Source organism: Aplysia californica, unplaced genomic scaffold, assembly GCF_000002075.1.
Source record: "Aplysia californica isolate F4 #8 unplaced genomic scaffold, AplCal3.0 scaffold00252, whole genome shotgun sequence".
Lineage (NCBI taxonomy): Eukaryota > Metazoa > Mollusca > Gastropoda > Aplysiida > Aplysiidae > Aplysia > Aplysia californica.
In genome coordinates this window covers 52,192-74,488 of record NW_004797522.1, presented here as the reverse complement: position 1 = coordinate 74,488, position 22,297 = coordinate 52,192, and the positions used below count along the sequence as shown (strand labels likewise).

At 38.3% G+C, this 22,297-nt stretch overlaps 2 protein-coding genes across 2 annotated transcripts in view; one reads left to right on the top strand and one right to left on the bottom strand.

Moving 5' to 3' along the window:
- The window catches only part of LOC101864153 (probable phospholipid-transporting ATPase VA), a gene marked incomplete at its 3' end in the record, with an annotated part of 64,863 nt that extends 61,040 nt beyond the window's left edge, over positions 1-3,823 (bottom strand). Inside the window, 1 exon segment of the mRNA XM_013083745.2 lies at positions 3,612-3,823.
- A 54-nt stretch (positions 3,824-3,877) lies between these two features.
- Positions 3,878-19,882, top strand: LOC101858946 (COMM domain-containing protein 8). The gene is made up of 5 exons (XM_005100567.3): positions 3,878-3,981; positions 12,886-13,041; positions 14,371-14,523; positions 15,464-15,622; positions 17,511-19,882. Exons 1-5 carry the CDS (start codon positions 3,913-3,915, stop codon positions 17,535-17,537), a joined length of 564 nt encoding a protein of 187 aa, XP_005100624.3. The 5' UTR covers positions 3,878-3,912; the 3' UTR covers positions 17,538-19,882.
- Positions 19,883-22,297: the final 2,415 nt, after the last annotated feature.

Here is a 22,297-nt window from a genome sequence, read left to right as displayed (position 1 = left end):
TAAATGAAAGTTTCTCCATAATGAAATAAGCAGTTGAAACCGTTATGGCCGCACGCAATGAACACAGAGTGATCAACTTGGCGCCTTGCTCGCTTATCCAATCATTGTTGTCACCGCTTACAACTATAGTAACCCAGCAGCCAATCAAATGTCTTTAGGGCTCAGCAGAGATGAGCCCTTTTCCCACAGCCCGTCCTTAATAAAACTCTTCTTGTAAAAAGGTAGAAGACTGGGAAAAAAATAACACTGTACCGAGGGCTCACGCTCTCCTAGCCCTGACTATGGGGTGAAAGTTTACGACACACTTTTCCCCACTGACACAGATACCTATGCGCTCATTGGTTCTTTGTTGACTTTCTCGACTAAGCGGCCTAATCCAGCTCATAAAAGTATTATGTTTGAAGTGCTGTGTGCGGAGATTTAACAGTTATAAATCAGGTCGAACTACTTGTAAGGCAACTTTTTCATCACACGAAAACTAATTAATTAGAGGAAATTTGGAGGTGATTCGGCTTCGTCCCTGCCATCAACAAGAATTTAACTGAGAACAAAGAGATGGAAAACAAATGCAATTCTTCTCGTTTGAATGCTTCTCAAACTTCCGTGGCTCACCGTAACTATAGAAAAATCCTTGCTGTTTAATTCTTATTGCTTGCTATTTGGTGGTAAAGAACTGGAAGCAACCTAAGCCCCACCCAAATTTGGGTCCACCCACCGCCACTGTTTCTTAGTCACTTTTGACGGCAAAGGTTCAAAAACGGTCAAAGACAAGCAGTCTGCGATTGTGGGAAATGTAATGGTAGTTCAGTTCTAAGGGCGGTTGTTGTAAAAGTCAATAACTCAACTTGCCCTCGTCCGATTTCGGTTTCGTTTCTTTCTAACGAGAAAGACGAATCAGTACCACAAACCGTGCGGTTTTAATGTGAGAAAAAATTTCCAAAAAGTGAAACCGCGAGGGTTGTGGGTGTGGTATCACAGCGTCGGAGCCACTTTATCCGGAACAGTTGCGGGAGTGGTAGTGAGAGAGTTATTCTTAGTTGACATCATGGGCCTCTTGTCTTGTTTTTGTGGGACCATGGAAGTGGAAAAGACAGTCCTATCAAAAACCACTTAATAGTGTTTAGGTGTACATATGTGCAACTTGCGACATCTAGTCAACAACACCACCATCCCCTTTCCTTTACCCGCTATAAAAAATATCAATCACTTTGCATAATTAACGGTAATTACAACACCATATTATATCACTTCTTCAAATCATATCCATCAAAGAGCTGATGCTCTTGAAAGTGGGCACAGCAGAGTGAAACAAAAGGTAGAAGGAGGGTGTGTGTAAAAAGTTCTCCATGCTGCCTTGTCCACTCCTTTCCTCCCCCTAAACATTTCCCACATCATCTTATTGAACTTTTAACAACAATGTACAGTGTATTTCTCAACCTAAGAGAGGGCCTCTATGTATTTCCAATATTACTTTTACATAGAAAAGAGTTCAAAGATCCCGGACACTAACAAAAAGGAAGGACCTCCGTAACGAGCGAGCACCCCAACAAATACAATAAAGAAGAGACCTTACCTTAAACAACAAACCCTAACCCTTCCCCTCTACTCTACTCTGTCTCATAGTGGTCGCTCGTTACAGAGGTCCTCCTAACAAAAACTCTACCCAAGTTCAAATTTGAAGACAGTAAAAGTCCTGTGGTCAATCACAAAATTAACAAAGTATGATAAGATAGCTAAGGCACGCTACTACTCTGGAACCCCCTTTAATTTTTACCTAGATCTACAAATCTATTCAAAGTAGAATACAACTAACTATGATGTAGCCTAGGGAAGATTGAAGAATACCGGACCATTCGTATTATTGCACGAGAAGGGGGGGGGGGAGGGGGAGGCCCAGGGGGGGTCTCCATCCTGACAAACTTTAAATGAATAGATCTACGAGTCCGAGATTCTTCATTGAGAGATAGTAAAAGCTGATGGGGAACATGAATTCTTAAAGTTGAGACATATATGCAAAAGTAGTCCTATCCACTGGTCCGGTATTCTCTAATCTTACCGTAGCCTATTTAAGACACACGTCCTACTTCAGGTCATGAATATGTTAATTAATGTTAATTCAAGTAAATCCATAAAATATTGGCTATTCCCCGGCGTTCTATTACTAATAAATTATTTGTCGCCGCAGATTTGCAAATACCTCTCTCATTTGTTTGTCTTGAAAAAAAATTCCCATAACGTCACAACTTCGTGCCACTTCCATTGATACAGACGATACTCCGATAGTGAAAGGTTTTCAGACACAAACTGCCTCAATTCCTCCAATTTAGAATAATGATAGGTGCTAGAAAAAACGTGTCCACCACTAAAGACGCGAGTTCATTTAATAACAAAGAGTGAGCATAGAAGAAGTCACTTTTCACTGTTTACAAAAAGGGAGAGATATATACACGACAAGAGCACTGAAGTCGCGAAATATCAGTTAAACTTATCGAAAATTACCGAGAAATAAGTTAAACATCAAGCTATACTAGATCTAGATCTAGATTATCTAGATCTAGATCTATATGACAAGACAGGATTTTAGACATAAAATGAATTTTGTTCGTTTAAAGAAACAGAATCATTATTTTAAAATATTTTTATAAGCAAATGGATGACCAAAATAAAAATGAATAAATTTACGCTAAACAATTACCATAGAGATAAAATATAATGACGGGTAGTGACGCCGGAGAATAGCTTCCGATCTATTGACCGGCCGCGACGCCGGAGAATAGCCACTTGTATAAAATATTGTGTCCCAGTCTAAGTCTTTAAGTAACGAAGTGATTATTCGGACTCGAGTCCGAATATGAAAAAATGTTATTCGGACTCTGATTCTTGTCCAGCATGACATCACTTCCAACTTCCTGTGACTCGTGACTCCGGCTTCCTGTCCTGCCTCACTCGTGACTCGCCTCAGGCTGGGTAGAGACCGGGATCACTTCGGGCAAAAAGGCGTTTTGTGCAGGAGCCGAGTTTTAATCTTACGATGAATTTGAGGCCGACCTGAAAAGTTATAGCGCTTCTAATAAATGTTTATTTGTCAAGAGGTCATCAGAAGCAATTAAAGCGTGTGTCGGGGTGGTCTGCTAATCTTCAATTTCACCTTTTTCTACAACAAAGAAAGTGGGAAACAATGAGGCGGCGGGCATCGGATCGGCAGAAAAGGTGTGTGTGTGTGGGGGGGGGGGGGAGGGGGGACTAAAAATGGCGGAAAATTGGAAGCTTTTTTTATTCGGACTCGAGTCCGAATATGAAAAAATGTTATTCGGACTCGAGTCCGAATAACGACGGCCTTAAAAGTAAAGTTGATTCTGACTGAGGGCCGAGGGTGAGGCTGAGCCTAATCTAAATTCAAAGCAATATAATCATTGATAAACGTGCTGATTCTGAAACAGAATGTTAACACAAGTAAAAGATCTGGTTATGGAACCTGGGTTTGATTAAATCTTTCGTACCACTAAGAAGAGTAGACTAAGACGCCTGAGTAAGTGGGTCTCTAATCATTAAAGACAGAGTCTACCACTGAACTGAGACAATGACAATGAGAGACTTGGTCGCATTCTCACCTTTGTGACACTCTGAAATGCTTACATTTCGTAAGTAGACAAAAAAAATTGTCAGAAGAAGATCCAGTGTTCCTATATTAATAATACGTTAAATTATATACACAAGACAAACTTGATAAGCAAAAAAATTGCTTCAGTATCAGGTATTTCGAAAGCGATCTTCCATTGGCAACGAAGCTTGTGTGTTGTTACTGCTGCCATAACTGTTCCGGTGTGTGACGCCTGTGTTCATTGGATACTGGGTTCAACAATGCCCAATGAACAGTTGTGTACAATACTATGTCAGGTGCCCCATCCCATCATGGCGGACGAAAAGTGGGAGTCGGCCTTCCCTGTGCTCTGCAAAACTTCTTCTGCTGATATTGGAAATGTAAGTGAGCCTGGAAACTATTGGACTAGTAAATGAAGTTCCTGTCAGGGATGCTTTCTGTTTCACGTTTTATTACCTCCCTGCATTTAGTGTTTGTTTCTTTTCTTTAAAATGAGTCGAATGTCTCATTGTCGATAGCCTAGTCGCCTAGTTGAAAATACTAAAATCTCAGGTTACTTCGAACTCATGACCAAGACAGCAGGGCCCAGCAGGGAGGACTTCTGTAACGAGCGACCTCCGCGACAAACAAAATAAAGAATGGACCTAACCCTATCCCTAACCCTACCCCTAACCCTATCCCTAACCTTAGCCCAAGGAAGTGGCTATCCTCACCCGGGGTGAGAATAAAAATACGGTCGACCTCTCACCCCGGGTGAGATTTGCCAGCGTTGGTTATTCTCACCCAGTGTGAAACAAAACCTGTTTTTCCTAATTTCGGAATACTCTCTAACAGTGTGGATGATCAAATTGACAAAAGCAAAGAAAAAATGACGTTATAGATCTATCACAAAAGTAAGCTAATTTGATCGTCTACAAAGATTATGGCTATGGCTATTTCACTTTTCGAATCGATCGAGCCGAACTTCGGGGGTCGCCATTTTATTTTTGCCCGGAAGTTCTCGCAAGATCTACTCCTCCCCTCTCTCTCTCTCTCTGTCTCTTTCTGAATACTGTCTATCGGTGTGGACGATCAAATTGACCAAAACAAAGTTTAAAAATTATGTTAAAACACAAAAAAGTAAATTAAATTGGTCGTCTACAAAGATGCTATGGCTATTTAACTTTTCGAATCGAGCCGAACTACGCGGGTTGCCATTTTGTTTTGCCCGGAAGTTCTCGCGCTCCTCTCTCTCTCTCTCTCTCTCTCTCTCTCTCTCTCTCTCTCTCTCTCTCTCTCTCTCTCTCTCTCTTTAGCTCTCTCTCTCTCTGACCTCTCTCTCTCTCTCTCTCTCTCTCTCTCTCTCTCTCAAATTTCTCTTTCTCTCTCTCTCTCTTTCTCTCTCTCTCTCTCTACTGCCCACAGACAAAATTGCACGCTTTTAGGCTAACAGTAGTAACACAAGAGCGCTGGAAGAACGTTTGTTCACGGCTCAGAATTCTACAATTTAAATCTCAGTGTAGAATTATGTGGTTAAGAGTGAACGCGACACTGGTTGGCCTAGGCTATAACGGTGAACACACACCGGGTGAAAATAACCAAAAAGGTCGCCTGCGTTATTCTCACCCAGGGTGAGAATAGAGGTGGCCTGAGCCCTAACCCAAACCCATACCTTCCTAACCCTAGCCTTAGTCCTAACCATACTATGTACAGTTAAAACTGTTCGTGTTAGCTTACCCTAACCCTCTAAGGAACATGCAACTAATTGTAGAACGACGCAAACTGTTTTAGGTAAGGCGGCCATCTTGTGTGACGTCAGACTGGGATACCCCTCCGATCACATGACTACATGGTCTAAACATAGTAGCGCTCCAACCGCTTGGCACAAAAGATCGTGTGTATACCTACCTTGGCACAACGTTTGGTATGATGTTTTTCCAGGAGACGTACCGGTCATGTGATATGATGCGGTGCTTTGATGATGCTGCTCCTTATCTCTTCTGCGCACTGTTTATCGGGCCCGAGGGGGGTAATCTCTGGGCATCTTTACGGCAATTTTCACGCGCTTTATTGTCTTTGCGTTTACCGTGTTTAAATTTCAAGTATCAGCGTTCTTACTGTTCTGAGCATCAACGATCTAAACGATCTTCCATCACCAGAGCATGGCTGACGTGCTGCAGTTACCCGCTAGTGTGAAATTTTACGTGCGAAACACATCAATACGGATAATAGGTCAAGCAACTGACCCAACATGTCGTTCCATGCCATTCTCCAAAGATTGTGTAGTGTGTAGTGTAGTAGAGAATCTTTGGTATCCCCACGGTCTTCTAAAAATAGTCTGTGGGTATCCCAGGATGTGATGACATCACATTACTAAAATAAGCCACCAATCAAGCAGGTGGGTCGTTTTACGTTTAGCCGCATGTTCTAAAGGCGTACTCTTCTATTTCATCGTTGTTGGTCATTAAGAAATTCCTCTCGTCTATAGATATAGAGTTTATTTTATTTTTAGGTTTAGGCTAGATTCCACCTGATTGATTAGTAGGTAGGCTGCTATAGCATAGCTTGTTCACTCTCATCTGACCACGTTGAAAAAAATTCTAGCTCATATATTATTATAATGAAGTCTCGGAGACTGTAGTTTGGAGGCTACATTCACGGCGCCCTGAATCATCCACCATTGGCACAGAGGCATGACTGAAACGCTACCGTCGCTCAAAGTGAATGACGAAACAGCACAGGAATACTCGCGTGAAAAATAATGCAGTGGTGGTCTGAATGCAGCAGAGTGTACGGAGGGCGAAGGCAGGCACAATAAAACGGCCGCAGTCGACAAGGTCTCGCTCACTCAGCATGTGGAACACAACTTCAGTCCTCTTTCAGTGTGCGGACCCAGCAACGCTCGACAATTGGAAAATAAAAGCTGTTAGGAGAAACAAGGGAGAATGGAAGAAGGCCAAGGCGGGAAGAGGGGTGGGAGGGGGTGGAAAAAAGAAGTCCTAAAAAGGAAAAAGGGTAGGCGGTGAGGTCAGCAAGATCATTCTTAAATTGCAAACTACATTCCGGGCACCTTGAACTTGAATGTAGTCACTGCGTAATTAATTTACCTAGCCCCATGAAACTTTGCATGGCGCTTCTGCAGTCCAGCAACCACACAAAAATATTTTTTCAAAAAGTCTTGATCCAGTTGTTAAAAAGTTTTTCTCTTTGGTTCCTATTAAAAGCCACTCTTTGGATGCACGATACACAGGATCGCTAAGATAAATGACTTACTGTAGCCTTGCCTACAGATTGTTCATTTGGAGACAGCTACACCACCCTGCCCCTTCATTTCAGTGAAAGCTTTAGATTTCATCCCTCGGCTGTCTTGACTTGATGTCTCCACGTGCTCCACGTGAGTCTTGAAAATTACTCACAACCGGACTCTTTAATTGTATTTCTTATAAAGGAGGCGTGTGTATGTTACAGTGTGGTGTTACGGAAAATGTATGTCAACTTTTTTAATGTTTTAGGTGTAGGCTGTAAATCTCCTATTATTTTTTGGACCTGCTTTAGGCTTCATCAAAGAAAGCAAGTCGGCTCCTCAGCTTGCAGTGACCTTTATGAATGGGCTTTTAGATTCTGTTGGTCATCCAACTTTAAGACCCGTGTATGCAAAGATCTGAGAACATTAGACAGAGCGATTTCGTTTTATCCTCTTTTAACGGCGATCAGACGAAAGTGAACAAGCTATAATACTACTAATGCTATGTTCAGTTGAACCTGTCGAACATGGAATTGCAAGGGAGCCTGAAAAAGAAAATCAATTTATCACATTTTCCATCATGGACAGAGGAATCTCTGGGAAGAAAGGTACAAAAAAGGGCCAGTTGTATTCAATGGGATCAAAATCAAGGGACGAAGCCAAATGGCCCAAAAGATTTCCTGTCTTATTCAAGCGCTTGGCAAGCAGTGATTGAAACTAAAATTTTCCGCTTCTCAAGTGCTGTCCCAGGTGCTCTGATAATTGCATGCATTAATTTTATTACTAATCCATTGCTACAGTCACCAGTGCTTGCATCTCATTTGGACCACTGTTTAATGGATTAAAAAAAGAAACTGTTGATTGTCTCCTGTGTTTCCACCTTTACTCATAGCTCCACCCATCTATGTAGTAAGCACAATCAACCAATGCCATCCCTCCCTATGCATGTCAAATAAAATCTGCTTAAATTAAACACAGTAAATCAGAAAACAGCAGTAGTAAAATGAAAGAAAAGAAAATCGCTAATCTTTTTTCTTGCATCATGTTTGTCTTTCAGAGAACACTTTTGATCCGCCAAAATGCCCCCTTTTATAAAGCGAAAAGAATTTTGAAGGTCAGGACATCCGATTCAAATTCTTTATACTTTGTTAGCAACCATTATATCATTCAGCCCTACCACCGATAATATTGGTATGCATACGTAATGCTCCTACCGTAACGCCGACAGTATGGGTATGGAAAATTCCATTCTCTTGACCGAAAATAGTACTTTTGTGTGAAGCAGATTATAGCCTAATTGGAAGAGTAACCATTTTTCTTTTGAAACAGACTATGACCAGAAGTGCAAGCACAAATTTAGAGCAAAGAAAGCTATAGGCCTATATTCGTGAAACTTGTGAGGGGGTGCGAAATTTGAACGCACTGCCTTTCTTCGCTTTTTGTTTAAAAATTGACTCTAGACTTTTTTGCACTGAGTATTGCACAAAAACTGTGACATATTTTGCATTCAAATTTTCAATATATGCACAAATAAAGGTTTGAATAAAATTTGTGCCTAATTTGGGTAGGATATTGTTAAAAATTTAGTATGGGGGAGTTTTTTCAATTTTTCAAAAAGTGGTGAAAATCTCTAGGGAGAGCTGACAATCCGGAAGGGTTGAGTGAGTTAAGAAACGCAAAGAATCAAGTATTACATACTTCAACTTCAAGATAGCAAAACAGATGGAAAGAGACATGAGAATGTATGTGTGTCTGTTGCGGGCTAGAGAGGAGGCATTGCCAATGTAGTTAAAATCCCTCTGAAACTAGTACTTTAGTTGCTGACCAAGCCCAGGTTGGACCTCACGTATGGAGGTAACATTTCACCATCAGTCAGGCACTCCCGCACTCAGCCATCATGACAACAGTGATGCCCACTGTCATGCCTGCGTAAAACTCATTTCTGGTAATTTTTGTATCAATTTCCATTGTAGTTCCTCCCTCACCTGATAATCCTAGAAATCTATCCAACATATTTTAACGATCATCCTCAGATCAACAAGACGACCCCACTTTTGCTTCTGAAATCCCACCAGTATTATAGCATATGCACTTTATATGAGTGTTTTTATCTGGAAATTGAAATTTCAATTATAAACTTTCATTTTAGAGTCTCGTTTTCTCGAAAATCAAGCCCACGATTTTCACGAAAATGTCTTGCCTCTCTTGAGACAGCAAGTACTGTTTGTCCATAATCAATGTTTGATTTTGTGTGATTCTTTAAAAACACAACCCCATGTGAATCGCTGGGACATGACATTTCATTTCTCTTTCAAAGTAAAGAATTACGATATTTTTCATGCTTTTCTGTCATTTAAACCAAAGAAAACATTAGTCCGATAAAAAAAATGGAGAAACATACAAACAATTGTCATTTTCAAAAGCTGCATGAACTTTTTACGGAATTTGTGGTGGCAGAACACGCTCAGGCAAGCAAAGGGTACAGAATAGGCAGCTTTGCAGTGTTCTAAATTTGCCTCAGACATTCTCTTATAATCCATTGGTGTAAATACAAAGGACTCACAAACAGTGCATTCAATTGCCATCTGAACTGATCACATGAACAAGATCAGAGAAAACATTATTAAAAGCACATATGTGGCATTAACTGTCCTAGGGAAGAAGAGAGGGGTAATTTTCAAAGGCAACTGACAGAGAAAGAAAACAGATCATCTGAGCCAGTGCGTAAAGACAGACTCCTACACGCTGACACATGCATCAGAAACTTATATTCCATTATATAGGAGATATTTTGATAAAGTACTTCCAAAAGTCCACATTCTAGAAAACCACCACATCATGTGAATACAAAGACTCACGTGGTTAGTTTGGCTCTACATGGTAAACAAGGTGGTGAACTCTTCCATGCTTCTGTCGCCAAACTGGGGAGAAGAGGAGCTGGAATACATAATAAAGTAGCTGAAAGTTGTGATGCTGTCAAGCATGCCTCCAACAAAGAAAAAGCGTTGATATTTATGAACACAAAGTCAAAAGTCAACCTTTGATTACTCCAAAACTGTTGACAAAAATAACTAAGTGAGTGTTTTAAATTGAAACTTGACCATTTCTAGTTATATTTACATTTTTAGAATTGTTTAGTTTGATACATTTTAATTTGAAAATGTGCACCCCAAGGATTTATTTAGAATGTGAGCCATTTTTTAAATGTTACATTTATTTATCGGCATTTCATACAATTTTACATATTTCTCAGTGGGTACAAAAGTTTTTTCTTGTTCCAAATGGACATAATAAAATGACCAGGTCATGGTAAAGCGTCCCATGGACAGGCACCAAAGTATGTAGGTCTATATTATCAAGTAGGGAATCCGTTGCCGCACGCACTTGAGGACAAATTTCACAGATTGTTCTGTCTTAGTTGTTTTCTCTCTGTCATTGCGCCATGAAAAGTTTGGAGTGAAATAAATGTGAATGGACAAGATAACACCAGATACCGATTTCTGGCCAGACTCCTACTATATGAGATCTAAGTGAGCTAAAGAAGAAAAGTGTAGGCCTACAGTAGATGGTACTGTGCGAAAACGCATTCAGTAAGGATGATAAATTACTTTTGATACTGGTACTTTTGTGAATGGAATACATACATATCAAGTCATATGAGGCTACTATGCTGCTATGCCACGCATGTGATGTAAATAATCTAGGATCGGAAAATATGTGAGGCATGATGCTGAAATCTGGTGCTGGTCAAAGTTATTTATAAAATCAAAGGAACTGGCATTTATCTGGCGAGTTGACAATTTTTATTCAATGTTTGTTTTTTAGCTCAGCACCTTTTATATTCATTTAAAAACACATTTATGTGTGTATTTTATTGAGATATGCGTTGATTAAAGGCACAGAAAATGTAAATTTTCAGTTTCCAAGAACTCTCAAGCTATACATGTAGAAGTCTCCAAACTTTGGCAGCCATTTTCTCACTAATTGGGATGGAAATCAGGCAACCCTAACCTCCTTCAATAGCAAACATCTCAACTTCTATTCAAGATAAATGGGTATTTTTTTTCATCGAAAGCAAGACAAATGAACAAGCTTTAAGATGATATCAATGACTCCACATGCCCGAAAAGTTGACGAGCACCTAATTCCACTGGGTCGAGATATGTATGGCTTGGCAAACTGCAATTTTTTACAGATGCATGTCAATTCTAACAATAGAAACTATCAAATGTGCTGCTGTTATGGCAATAATATTATTATGTAGGCCAAGAGTATGGGAATCATGAAGGGAATGTGATACACTCGGTGGCTACTGATTAATTCTGACTTGAAACAATGTTGACAAGGAAAACTAAAAATATCACGGTATTCTCACGACGAAAGTCGATGAGTGCATTTAACTTTTTTAGATGTCACATTCACCAGCTTTATGTTATCTTAATTTTGACAAGCACTCCGAAAGCAAGGAAAAAGATAATATTGTAATTTAGCTTTGTTCTGATGTAAGTTTTTCTGGAGTGGAGACCACTGAATTTGTCATTGATTTTGAAGAGAAAAAAGACTGCATTTTGCAACTTTATTGTCACTCAAAAGTGTTTACCCCCACAGTAGTTACTGACATAATCTTCTTCATCTCCATCGTCAAGTATAGTCTCATACAACTCTTGTTTGGGAGTCCCATTCGTACTTTTAGTGTTTTAGTATGCTGCATCCTGCTCACGCATTCTTTTTTAGCCGACATATCACAACCTCGGTGCTTTCCTGTCATATCTTCATTTTTTTTAGCATTGAAAATGTGACTTCTTTTTAAGCGTACTCTTTGTTATGAACTGTTTTCACTGTTTAAAAAAATGGAGATATAACAAGAAAGCACTAAGGTCGCGATATGAAGCCCCACGCATTGACCTCCCATCATGTGAAAAAAGTAGGGGTTTTTTCATGATAATCTTTCTTATGTTATTTACAATTATTGTTATCATCATTATTTTCATCCTTAAATTATTATTATTATCATTATTATCTTTTATTTTTGGTGGCCTAGTGGTCAGGCCCTAGGACTTGCGACTGTAAGGTCCAGGGTTCGAATCCCATCAGGGGCCCGACACTGTGTCCTTGAGAAAGGCACTTTACTGACTTTACAAATTTTCTTTACTTCACCCAGGTGGGAATGGGTACCCAGCTATAGACAGCGAAAGATCTTGTCAGTTTCTTAGTGTTGGAGTGCTTTATCAGCTGCTTGCACTGTATGCTTCTCGGGAAGCTGAGAATGTTTCTGAGTGTTCTATGGTCTGCTAGGGTAATAATATAGTGTAAAACGCAAAGAGCTTGTTGTTGAGCGAGGGTATGTGCTATACAGATGCTATTTATTATCATTTTTGTTATTATTAGTATCTTTTATTGTTTTCTTTTAAGTTATTATCTTTTATTATTATTATTATTATCATCATTATTATTATGTTGATAAGAGCTTGCAAACTGAGGTTCATCATCCTCAAAAGGCGAAATAAATTCACATATTTACTCAAACAGAAACTCCAAATACACATTCCTGTGAGTGGTGATAGGATTGTGGTTACAATGAAGTCTTTAATTAGGAGGTGACAATCAATAAAATTTGCGCTTTAGATTAGTCTTCCTTTTCTTGTCAACTTTGTTGATTATGTCGGGGGATTCCGGCAACGTCCCGCTACAGGGATGGTCCTGCTGTAGCTGGTGCCACTATAGTCACATTCTACTGTTTAAAACTTTCACTAAAACAAATCTAACGATCATTCACCCAAAGGGGACTAATGGACCTCCTGCCGTCCATTTTGTTGTCCTTTAGGTTGCACTCCTTAGTTTTTCAATATTCACTGCTTTTTTTCCTTATTTTATCCTGCAAGCTGCTTCCGATTTTTGTTCTGCTCATATAATAATAATTGCATATATTTATGTATAGGGCATATCCACACTCTACAACATGTTCTATGCACTTTAGGACTACATCTTATAACTACAAAGGGCATTGTAGTTTTTTATATGCAGTTACTGTATGTATTTTTTACTTTTGTTTTCCATAAAGGTTTGTCATGCTGTAGCTGAAAGTTTCTGCCAGGATGATGTCATATCTGCTGATGCATTCCTGTCCACCTGGACCCTGGAGGAATGGTGGCAGGTTCGAAGTGTTTTGACGGACATTATGAGATCGGCTGTTGGGAAAGGATGGTCAAAAGAGAAGGTGAGACAAGTTCTTTCAGTTTATTGTCTAGCAACAAGGCATAAAAGTTACTCTTTTATGAAAATGTGAGTTTAAGTGTGGGGTGGGGGGGGGGGGGGGGGGTCCGAGAGGATTGTTGTCTGACTGCAGTAGTCTTATTGGCCCTTAATTCATCAAAAATTTAACGTCACAAAATGTTTTTGTTACCATGTCCCTAAATTCCTATCATTAGCCTATGTTTTTCTTAAGTCAACCCTTAGTCACTGCGAGAAGTTATTGAAATAAACACCAAAATCATTTCTATTTTTTATTGTCTTTCTTTGCGTTCTATTTTTTATTGTCTTTCTTTGCCTTTCTGCCTGTGGAACTGTAACATGGGTGTAAGTATATAGAGAGTTTAAATGAATTCCAGGTTACAATAGTGCTATCAAAAATTCTCAGCGCAACTCATCCTCAAATATCTCTTTAAAAAGTGAATCAATGTCGCCCATACTCTGCACATCAGTTTGTATCAATTTTTCTTAACTTAATCACATTTTTCCACGACAACTGAGGCTCGATTAAAAAACTTTTCTTCATAAATTTATGTAAAATACTGTAAATCTTTAGCACTCGGAAAATAGGATTATTCACAGCACTTCTCGCACTCATTTTGCATGTGGCCTACGTCACAGCTCTCCAATCAATGACACTTTTTAGTGGAAAAACTTCTTGCAAGTAATTAATTTTATAGTGAACACATTTTTTGCACTAAACCTTCCCTAAACATACATTCTATAAGCATAATGTTGCCATTAGTAAAAAATGACAGATTTGCTTTTGAAAGCAATATATTCCCCGAGCTGTAAACTTTTAAAATCTGTAGAAACCATCGATTGGAATTTTTCATTAGCATTTATTAAGTAATTTTCTAGAATACAGTGTGCAGGAGTTTTTAGAAATATTCACCTGTTAAGACGAATTGATATAAGTCATGCAAAAATTTGAGAATCTATGTTTTGTATTAAGGAGATATTTGACAATAAGTTGCACCATGCATTTTTGACTTCATTATAAACTTCTTTTTACAAACAGGGGAGAAAGACCTGTGCAGGGCGTTGCAAATATTTCTTTTTTCTGTTAAGGACTATTTTCACATTTTCATAGATTAAATGCTTGTAAAAAAAAAAGTTTTACAGAAATTGTGGAGAATTATCATACCTTTAGTCGTCCAGTACAAAGGCAATGATATAGAATATTTAAATCTTACTTGAACAAAATATTTTTTATTTCTTTTGCATATTTCTTAAAGACGTTTGAGTATGGTGAGAAATTTAAAGCATATAATGAATTTGACCTCCACCTTTTCAGATTTCCGAGGAATTAGGTTCCTTGGATGAACCGTATAAAAAAGTCCTTATTGATGTGATCAATGTACATGAGGCCAGCCTGCGGAAAAAACTACTGCTAGACACCACTGCAGTTTCGCATGCTGTGTTATCTGATTTTGATTGGAAGCTGCAGGTAATTGTTGCTTCGTCTATTTATTTTAGTAACCCGCTGCATTTCAGATAGAGTAGAACTATTATTGGGTTTTTTAAACTTATACTTCATGATGATGGCTGGTTGTGCATACCTAGCTCTATCTAAAGGGAACCTTTTAGGTGCTGTGGGTATAGCTTCAGAATCACCATGTACTGAAAACATCATTCTGTGCACTGTCTGTCCTCTCAAATTTCAGGGTTTTGTACCCTGAAAGAGTTAACAGTTTTTTAACTTGTTCCCAAGAAGGCCAAATGTTTATGTTTTGCTTTACTCTCTGTCAATTTCCACATGCATTCGTCACTACCCATGGCAGAATTCAGGTGAATGAGAGTACATGAGACGGAAGTTATTGGATTTTAGTTAGCTAACAATCTCATATTGCTTGGACTTCAGCTTCAGGAATGTTGTTGTTGTCAAAAGGAAAATATGTATATTTATTTGACTCTGCTTAACATGATGAGTTGCTGGGCTATGTTCTGGAAATGGCTGAACAGGACTTTAGTTTTATGAATATATTATTACTAGCAGAATACATATATTTTGATTTGACCCATTATGTTCACACCCTAAGTGTCATTTTCTTTTGTACATGCATGGTCATTTTGTTAGTGAGATGTAGTCTAAATTGCATTGAAAGTAAATTTTTAGTAAATTGTTCTGAACTATTGGAGAATATGACTTTGAACTATTGGAGAATATGACTTCATTTGTTTTTAATGACAAAGTGCATTAATCATACGATGATATTACTTTTTTTAAGAAGGAACATTGATAGTACTCAGAAACGATTATGTTTTTCATGGCAGCATGTTGACTGTTTTTTGTTGACTGTTTTTTGTTGCTGTTGTTTTGTGTGTTTTTTTGGGGGGGGGTTCAATTTTGCAAGTTTTCATCTTTTTGTTTGTGTTTTGATAACCAGTTGGCAATGTCCAGTGACAAACTAGCTCAACTCCAAGAACTTCTGGTGCAACTGGATCTGGATGTCAGGGAGGCCGGTGGGGACCGGAAACGGGTCATACTGGAGATGGATAAATCAGAATTAGGTCGCCTTATCTCTTCTCTGGAGGCCTGTGGTAAAGTAAGTAATCTAGACCCTCGTGCTGAAAATGGTTGGATTTATGCAGTTTTGGGGGGTTTTTTTAAGTAAAGTTTGTTACCCCATTCAGAATTGCTTGACCTAGTGTAAAACATCTAGAGTCGTTCTGGGGTGCAAATTTGTCTTGCAGGAACAGAAAACAACACTCTGTGGTCGTCATTATATGCTAAGACCAGGGATAATACATTTCACTTTTGAATTCCCTCAACTCGAATTCTGCACATGTGCTGAAGGCTCAAAGATACATAGAGCCTAAGTCTTTGCCTAAGAACAACAACCCTGTAACCCACCCTGTCTCAAAAAAACACTTTTGTGCTTTTTTCTACCAAGTGTAACATTTCAGTTTTCGTGTCAAATTTTTAGACATGTAGCTCAATAAACATCTGTGCAACATTCAGACTTTTATTTGTATTATTAAATGAATAAACAAAGTTTTTTCCTTCTCCTGTAAAATATTGTTTTTGTGGGTTACAGGGTTGGTGTACTCGAGCGACGAAGTGTTGTATTGTGTGATTTGGTTTTTATCGACCCTTTTGTATTTTATTCTTTACATTTTTTGGATTGCTGATGTCTGTGGTGTAGTCGTCTGGCACTACTTCATGGCAAACATTTGAAAAATTTATATTTAGTATCTCTGTCTTTCTAATGGGACTTTGTATCCCTGTCAGCCTGGGTTGGCCCTGACAGACCATGTAAAAGCAGCCAACTTTCTAAATGATCGTAATTGTGTCGATGGTGCATAAAATGTGTATAACTATTATAATTGTGAAATTTTTTATTTTGTCGGTTTTAACTCTTTTTTTTTACTACAGGGTAAAAGAAGGGTTAATAATATTGGCTCTCAAAAAGTTGTTCACTTTCAGTCGGATGGGCCCAAAGTAGTACAAATGGAACATTTTGTAACAATAGCATTTCAAACAGGAGGTGGTGCACAGGGAAGATGACATGAAGGCTTTGAAGTATTATTCTGATTTAGTTCTAGAAGTTTGCCCTATGACAATATGAGCTGTAATAAATGATGATGAAATTAAAGGATTGATTGACTTAAAAATAATAATAATAATAAATAGCGTTTGTATAGCACATATCCCCGCTCAACAGCAGGCTCTATGCGCTTTACACTATATTATTACCCCAGTAGACCACAGAACACTCCAAAACATTCTCAGCTTCCCGGGAAGCATACTATGCAAGCAGCTGATTAAGCGCTCTAACACTAACAAACTGACAAGATCTTTCGCTGTCTATAGCGGGTACCCATTCCCACCTGAGTGAAGTGAGGAAAATATGTGTAAAGTGCCTTTCCCAAGGACACAACGTCGGGCCCTTGATGGGATTCGAACCCGCGACCTTACGGTTGCGAGTTCGAGAGCCTAACCACTAGGCCACTGATGCCACTTAAGGATTAGATCTTGAGAAAAATATTATTGCCAAAGGAAAATAAATGTTTATTTCTAAAAATCAACAAAATGTTAGCAATTTAAACCTTTCGCATTTCTCACTTTATTATTGTGTGTATCAGTATCTGGTGTCAGACCATCACTGTTGTAAAAAAAAGAAAACAACAAAAAAGCTCAATTCCATTTGAACCTGCTTTTGAGGATAAGCGAAAAAAATTTGAAGCTTCAGTCGAATCCGCTCTAACAGCCATTTCTTCGAGACAATCACCTGTACAAACCACAACGTCCCCCTTCCCCCTTCCCCCTTGCATTTTTTGATATTATAAATACTCTGTCCAAAACGTCCACTTGTGTAAGACAGCTGTCTTGGACAATTTCATTTTTTTTTGTGCCACCAAAGATAACTTAATTTGTTGCTCCAGCAAAGATATGTGTTGGTCATATATGTATTTTTATGTATATTTCCCCAGTCTGTGCAGCAGATGACAACGTCTTGATGTTGTGACTGTCTGAGAGACGACCGACGTGCAATGTGAGGAAAGCAAGGGACTCAGTAGAGATATGTGATGGATGAAAAAATATGGCAGGACTGGTGAACGTGCATGCTGTTCAAAGGACAGTGTTTTTAGGGGAGTTTTTTTGTGAGCATGTAATTTTTTTCCTAATCTTACACGTTTTGGGTAAATTGGGAAAAGTTCAAGATATGAAAAGGAGTGTTTGTGAAGCATTCATCTCATGGATTTAAAAAAAACAAAAAACTAGGCACTCAATCCCCCAACTCCCCATTACAAATATTTTACAGTGATTTATTTATCCTAGAAGTACAGCTTGTTCTAGAATTTGTTTATCATAGATTTTTCTTAATCCAGACTTTTGTGTCTCTCTTTCATGATTTTGAGATGATGCACTGGAGGGAGGGGGGGTGGTGGGGGGCTCTCATGACAAATGATTAATTAATTGGGAGGATGACTGCAGTGCAATAGTGTGTAAAAGAAGGAGTCTATCCAGTCACTGAGAAACATATCTGAGAGCTGGTTAAAAAAAAGTATTTATTATTGAGAGAAAACTGGTCCGATTTCTGAAAGAAAAAAAAAAGTAAGCAAGTATAAGGATCTGTGTATGTGTGTACTTACATGTCTCTCTATAGGTAACCTCGGTGCCATGTGGGTTTTATGAGAAATTTGGGGGGGGGGGCTCCTTCTGAACTGAAGTATGATGCTAAGCATTCATATTTTGTTAAACTGTTAATTCTTCTACAGGAGAATAAATGAAGTATTATCCATTATTGTCTTTTCTTATCTGATCTTATCTATTGCAGACCATTCACTTTTTTGTATCTCATTTATCAAGAATAGATATTAAATGTTTCAGACTCAAAGAAATATTATGAGCAGAACAATTTTTTTGGTGTTTCGCAGGTCCCAAAAATTTGTTTTTCAATTTCTCACCTGTACTTTCGCTCAGATTAAACAAAATGATTGAATGACAGAAATTGAAAGTTATTTCTGAACAAAAGGGAGTAAATCATGTTGTTGAAGAGAGATTTGGAAACTTGTACATCGAGGGTGCTCTGGATAAATTTACCCGAGATGGATAGATTTCAACAAATCAATAGATACTTTTGTTGACTTAAAAATATTATTGGGGTCCCAGTATGGGTAGTCATCAGCTTCAAACAAGCAGCTTAATAGCATCATCATTATACTTTATATGTGTTAAGACATGGTTGAACCAGGGGCTCATCAATTTTTGGTCTTATAGAGTTATTATATCAGAATATTTGCAATTGAAGTAGATGGGGTCACCTGTTGTAAGAGGCAAAATTAGAGAGAAAATTAGCTGCCAAAATTTGGTGACATTCAAAGGTTGAGTGTGCTTGGAAACTGGAAATTAACCTTTTCTGTGCCTTTAATCAACATTATTCAGTAAAATCCTCAAAGAAATGTGTTTTTAACTAGATCTTAAAGGTGTAGAGTCATAAAACAAAAATTCAATAAAAATAACCAAACGGACAGAAAAATGCCAGTTTCTTCGATATCATTATGTTGACGAGCGCCTGATTTCACCACGATGCCTCACTAAAATATAGTTTAAAGAAATAGCAGCCAAAATGAGCAGTTGAACAAAATGTAAAGGAGGGTGTCTTTGTTATTTGCTTATTATGAATACATTACCTTTTTCCGGTTGTGGTACTTGTAAGGAAGTTTGAACTCAGAGCTGCTTCTCTGAATGGGCCAAGTTCCAGACCTAATGAAAGAGAGTGATAAGCCCCATTGTGTTTGTATAAAGACACTGGTGTTCATTTTTAGATAGTACATGTATATATAAGTTTGCTGACTATGAATATGCTTCGCTGAGATTCCAGTTTGTTTTGGCACTGAATAAAAGGTGTGACTGTAATTAAAGGAAAACTATTTTTTGAGAGATTGTGTAAGAAAACCTGTGCGGGCATTGTTTGTGTTCCTACCTATTGGGAATTTTTTTCTTCCTGGTCGGTGAGTGTATGGTAGGTGCTCTGGTGTAATTTGCTCCTTTTTTCCTGTCATACATCTGTCAACCTTATTTCTCCTACTTTTCCTGTAATTGTTACTCTCGAGTAACACCTTTAATCTTCAGCACCTATATATGACCTATTTGTATTTCAAGTGCTGTAAAACTCTTACAAAAACTTAATTTCCTGGTTGTAAGTAAAATGGCCTTTTTAGAAAAGGAGTTTGTGGTACATTTTACTCCGTTAACATAGCATTCCTCAGACTCTATTTGGTGCTTTTATTGATGATGATGATGTTGTTGTTATGCTTGTAATCAACCAGCATTGAATAAAGATTTTTTTTTCTTCTAATTATCTGTATTGTGAAGTACATTGTGTTATTTATGACACAACTGATGTATCCTTGCTTTGGCACACGGACATCTGAAGATTTGGCATCATATTTGACTTATACATATTACGTATGCATATTAACAGTTTCGCGACAAAACATGACATATCCATTTGTCTAGTATTGAGAAAAAGGAAGATACCTGTTTTTTACCCACTTACTGAATAATCTTTAACAAATATGTTTAGTTGATTTTGAAGCATGATGAAATCTGTGTTGGATTCTTATCCTTCAAATTAATGAGATCTCCACATAGTCTACTAAAACAGCCTTATGCGCTGCTCAGTGGAAAGCTCCGTATCCCGGACTCTAACGTGGAGATCATCAGGAGAGAATGCCTCATATCCACAATACAATAATATTAAGTAAGGGAAAGGACCGCCAACACACTGTTGTCGACCACAAGTGAAGTCACATGATTAGAGGAAACGACTTGATTGGAGTGCAGAGGAAATGTAGCTGTTAGTTCAAACAATTTCTACCACTTTTTTCGGGTTCCGTAAAAAAGCATCACTTTCTGCAATCTTTAAAATTAAAAACAAAAATCGTGTGAAGTTAAAAAAGGTGTTCACTCTGGATTGTGCCTCACTTTTAGAGAAACGACAGTACTAGTTTCAGCAGAAGTTCGGAAATGGCATTTGTCATGTTTTGTTGTCAAACTGTTCATATAGAACTATATGGTAGATTCCACTTACCTTACAGAAATAATTATGGTTAAAATCGCCCTTCCCAGCGTGGCTCTTTGAGCCGTTATACAATGTTCACAACTCTAGGAAAACAGAGTATCTACTTGTAACATAATTTACAGAGATACAACCTAGTGCTTCCTGATTCCGCTCTCCGAACTGTCTCTCACTGTCCTTTGTCTTTCCCACTCATACACATCGCTTTTTCTTCAGCCTTATATATTTATATACTATTTAAAATGTATGTTACATTTGAAACAGACAACAACAAAAAGTGTGATGCCCTAACATTTTATTTGATGGTAGGATTTGGCTATCTGTAGATGATCCTGCATTAATACATGTAATTTGAGTAACAATGTCTTATCATCAATTAAGTTTTCATGGTATCAAACAGTATCGAGTATCCATTTTAAAATACAAAACCAAGTGCAGAAACTTTCCACAAAGATAGTGTGGCAACATAAAGAAGTCAGCTGTTTCTAGGAGACTTTATTTACCTAAGATAATAATACACATATCCACGCTCTACAACATGCTCTATGTGCTTAACTCTTTACAACCATTTTTACTTTTATCATTTATAAGACCGTAGTACCCCTCAAATGAATAGAAAGAAAAGTTTCAGCTGCAATCAGGATGAAACCTAAGTATGCAGAAGGTACATTCATTATTTTGACATCATAGTAAGAAAACTTCTCTATGTTCATTTGCTAACCGAGCAAGGATTACATAATTTGTTAGTTGATGATGATTTGAAATAATTACATCTGTATAGCTCCTTTTTAGAAGGTGTTAAAGCTCAAATTGTTCACATGATTTTTCAGATATTGTCAAAGACTACACCCCTCCCCCCTCAACCCACCACTAGTTGCTGTCTCACATACCTCTACCCCAAAACCCACTCGCCATACAAAATCGTCACGTTGTGGGTCGAGAATGTTGGTGGGAATGTCAGTTTGAACCATACTTCTAACATCAAACAAAAAAGAATGATGAACTTAAAAGCCTATAAATTGATATTCGTGTAACGCAGGAAGGCCCATACCCTCCTAAACCAGCTCTATTACTCAGAAATTGGGCTATAATGTGAAAGGGTTAAATTTTAGCACCAAGAAAAAATGCCATTGTGCAGTCAGTTACACAATCATGTAGAGTCTATTCACTTTAGTAACAAGGGAGGTAACCAAACATGATTTCTACGGACGAAAGCGCAATGATAATTATTGTCCTTGAATGGCGGAGGAAAATCATAGTTACCGCTATTTGTTTTGTGCAAAAACTAGTTCGTTGTTCTTTTAAGTCATAAACTGACTGTAGGCCTGCACGTTTCCGGTTCTGTCTAAATGAAGAGTAAATCCTCTCTGCTTTGGTGGTGACTGAAGATGAATTCGCTCTATCTATAGATGTAGTGTTGTATTCCCAAAATGATGTCGATTGCGCAAATCCCTTTCGTCAATAAATGGGAAACGTAGGCTGCTACTGCTGTTGATGCTAGCCTCACCTCAACAGCACCGCTATCCCCCAACCACCCACCCCGCCCTCTGTCATCCACTCCGCCCTGCCTCTTTTCTGTCTCCACCCTTTTCCTTTTTCTGCTTCTTCCCCTCCTCCTCCCCCTGAAACACCTTAATTAAATGGCCCCTGCATTGCACTTTGTGTTCTTCACAAAAGTTGGACTATATATAT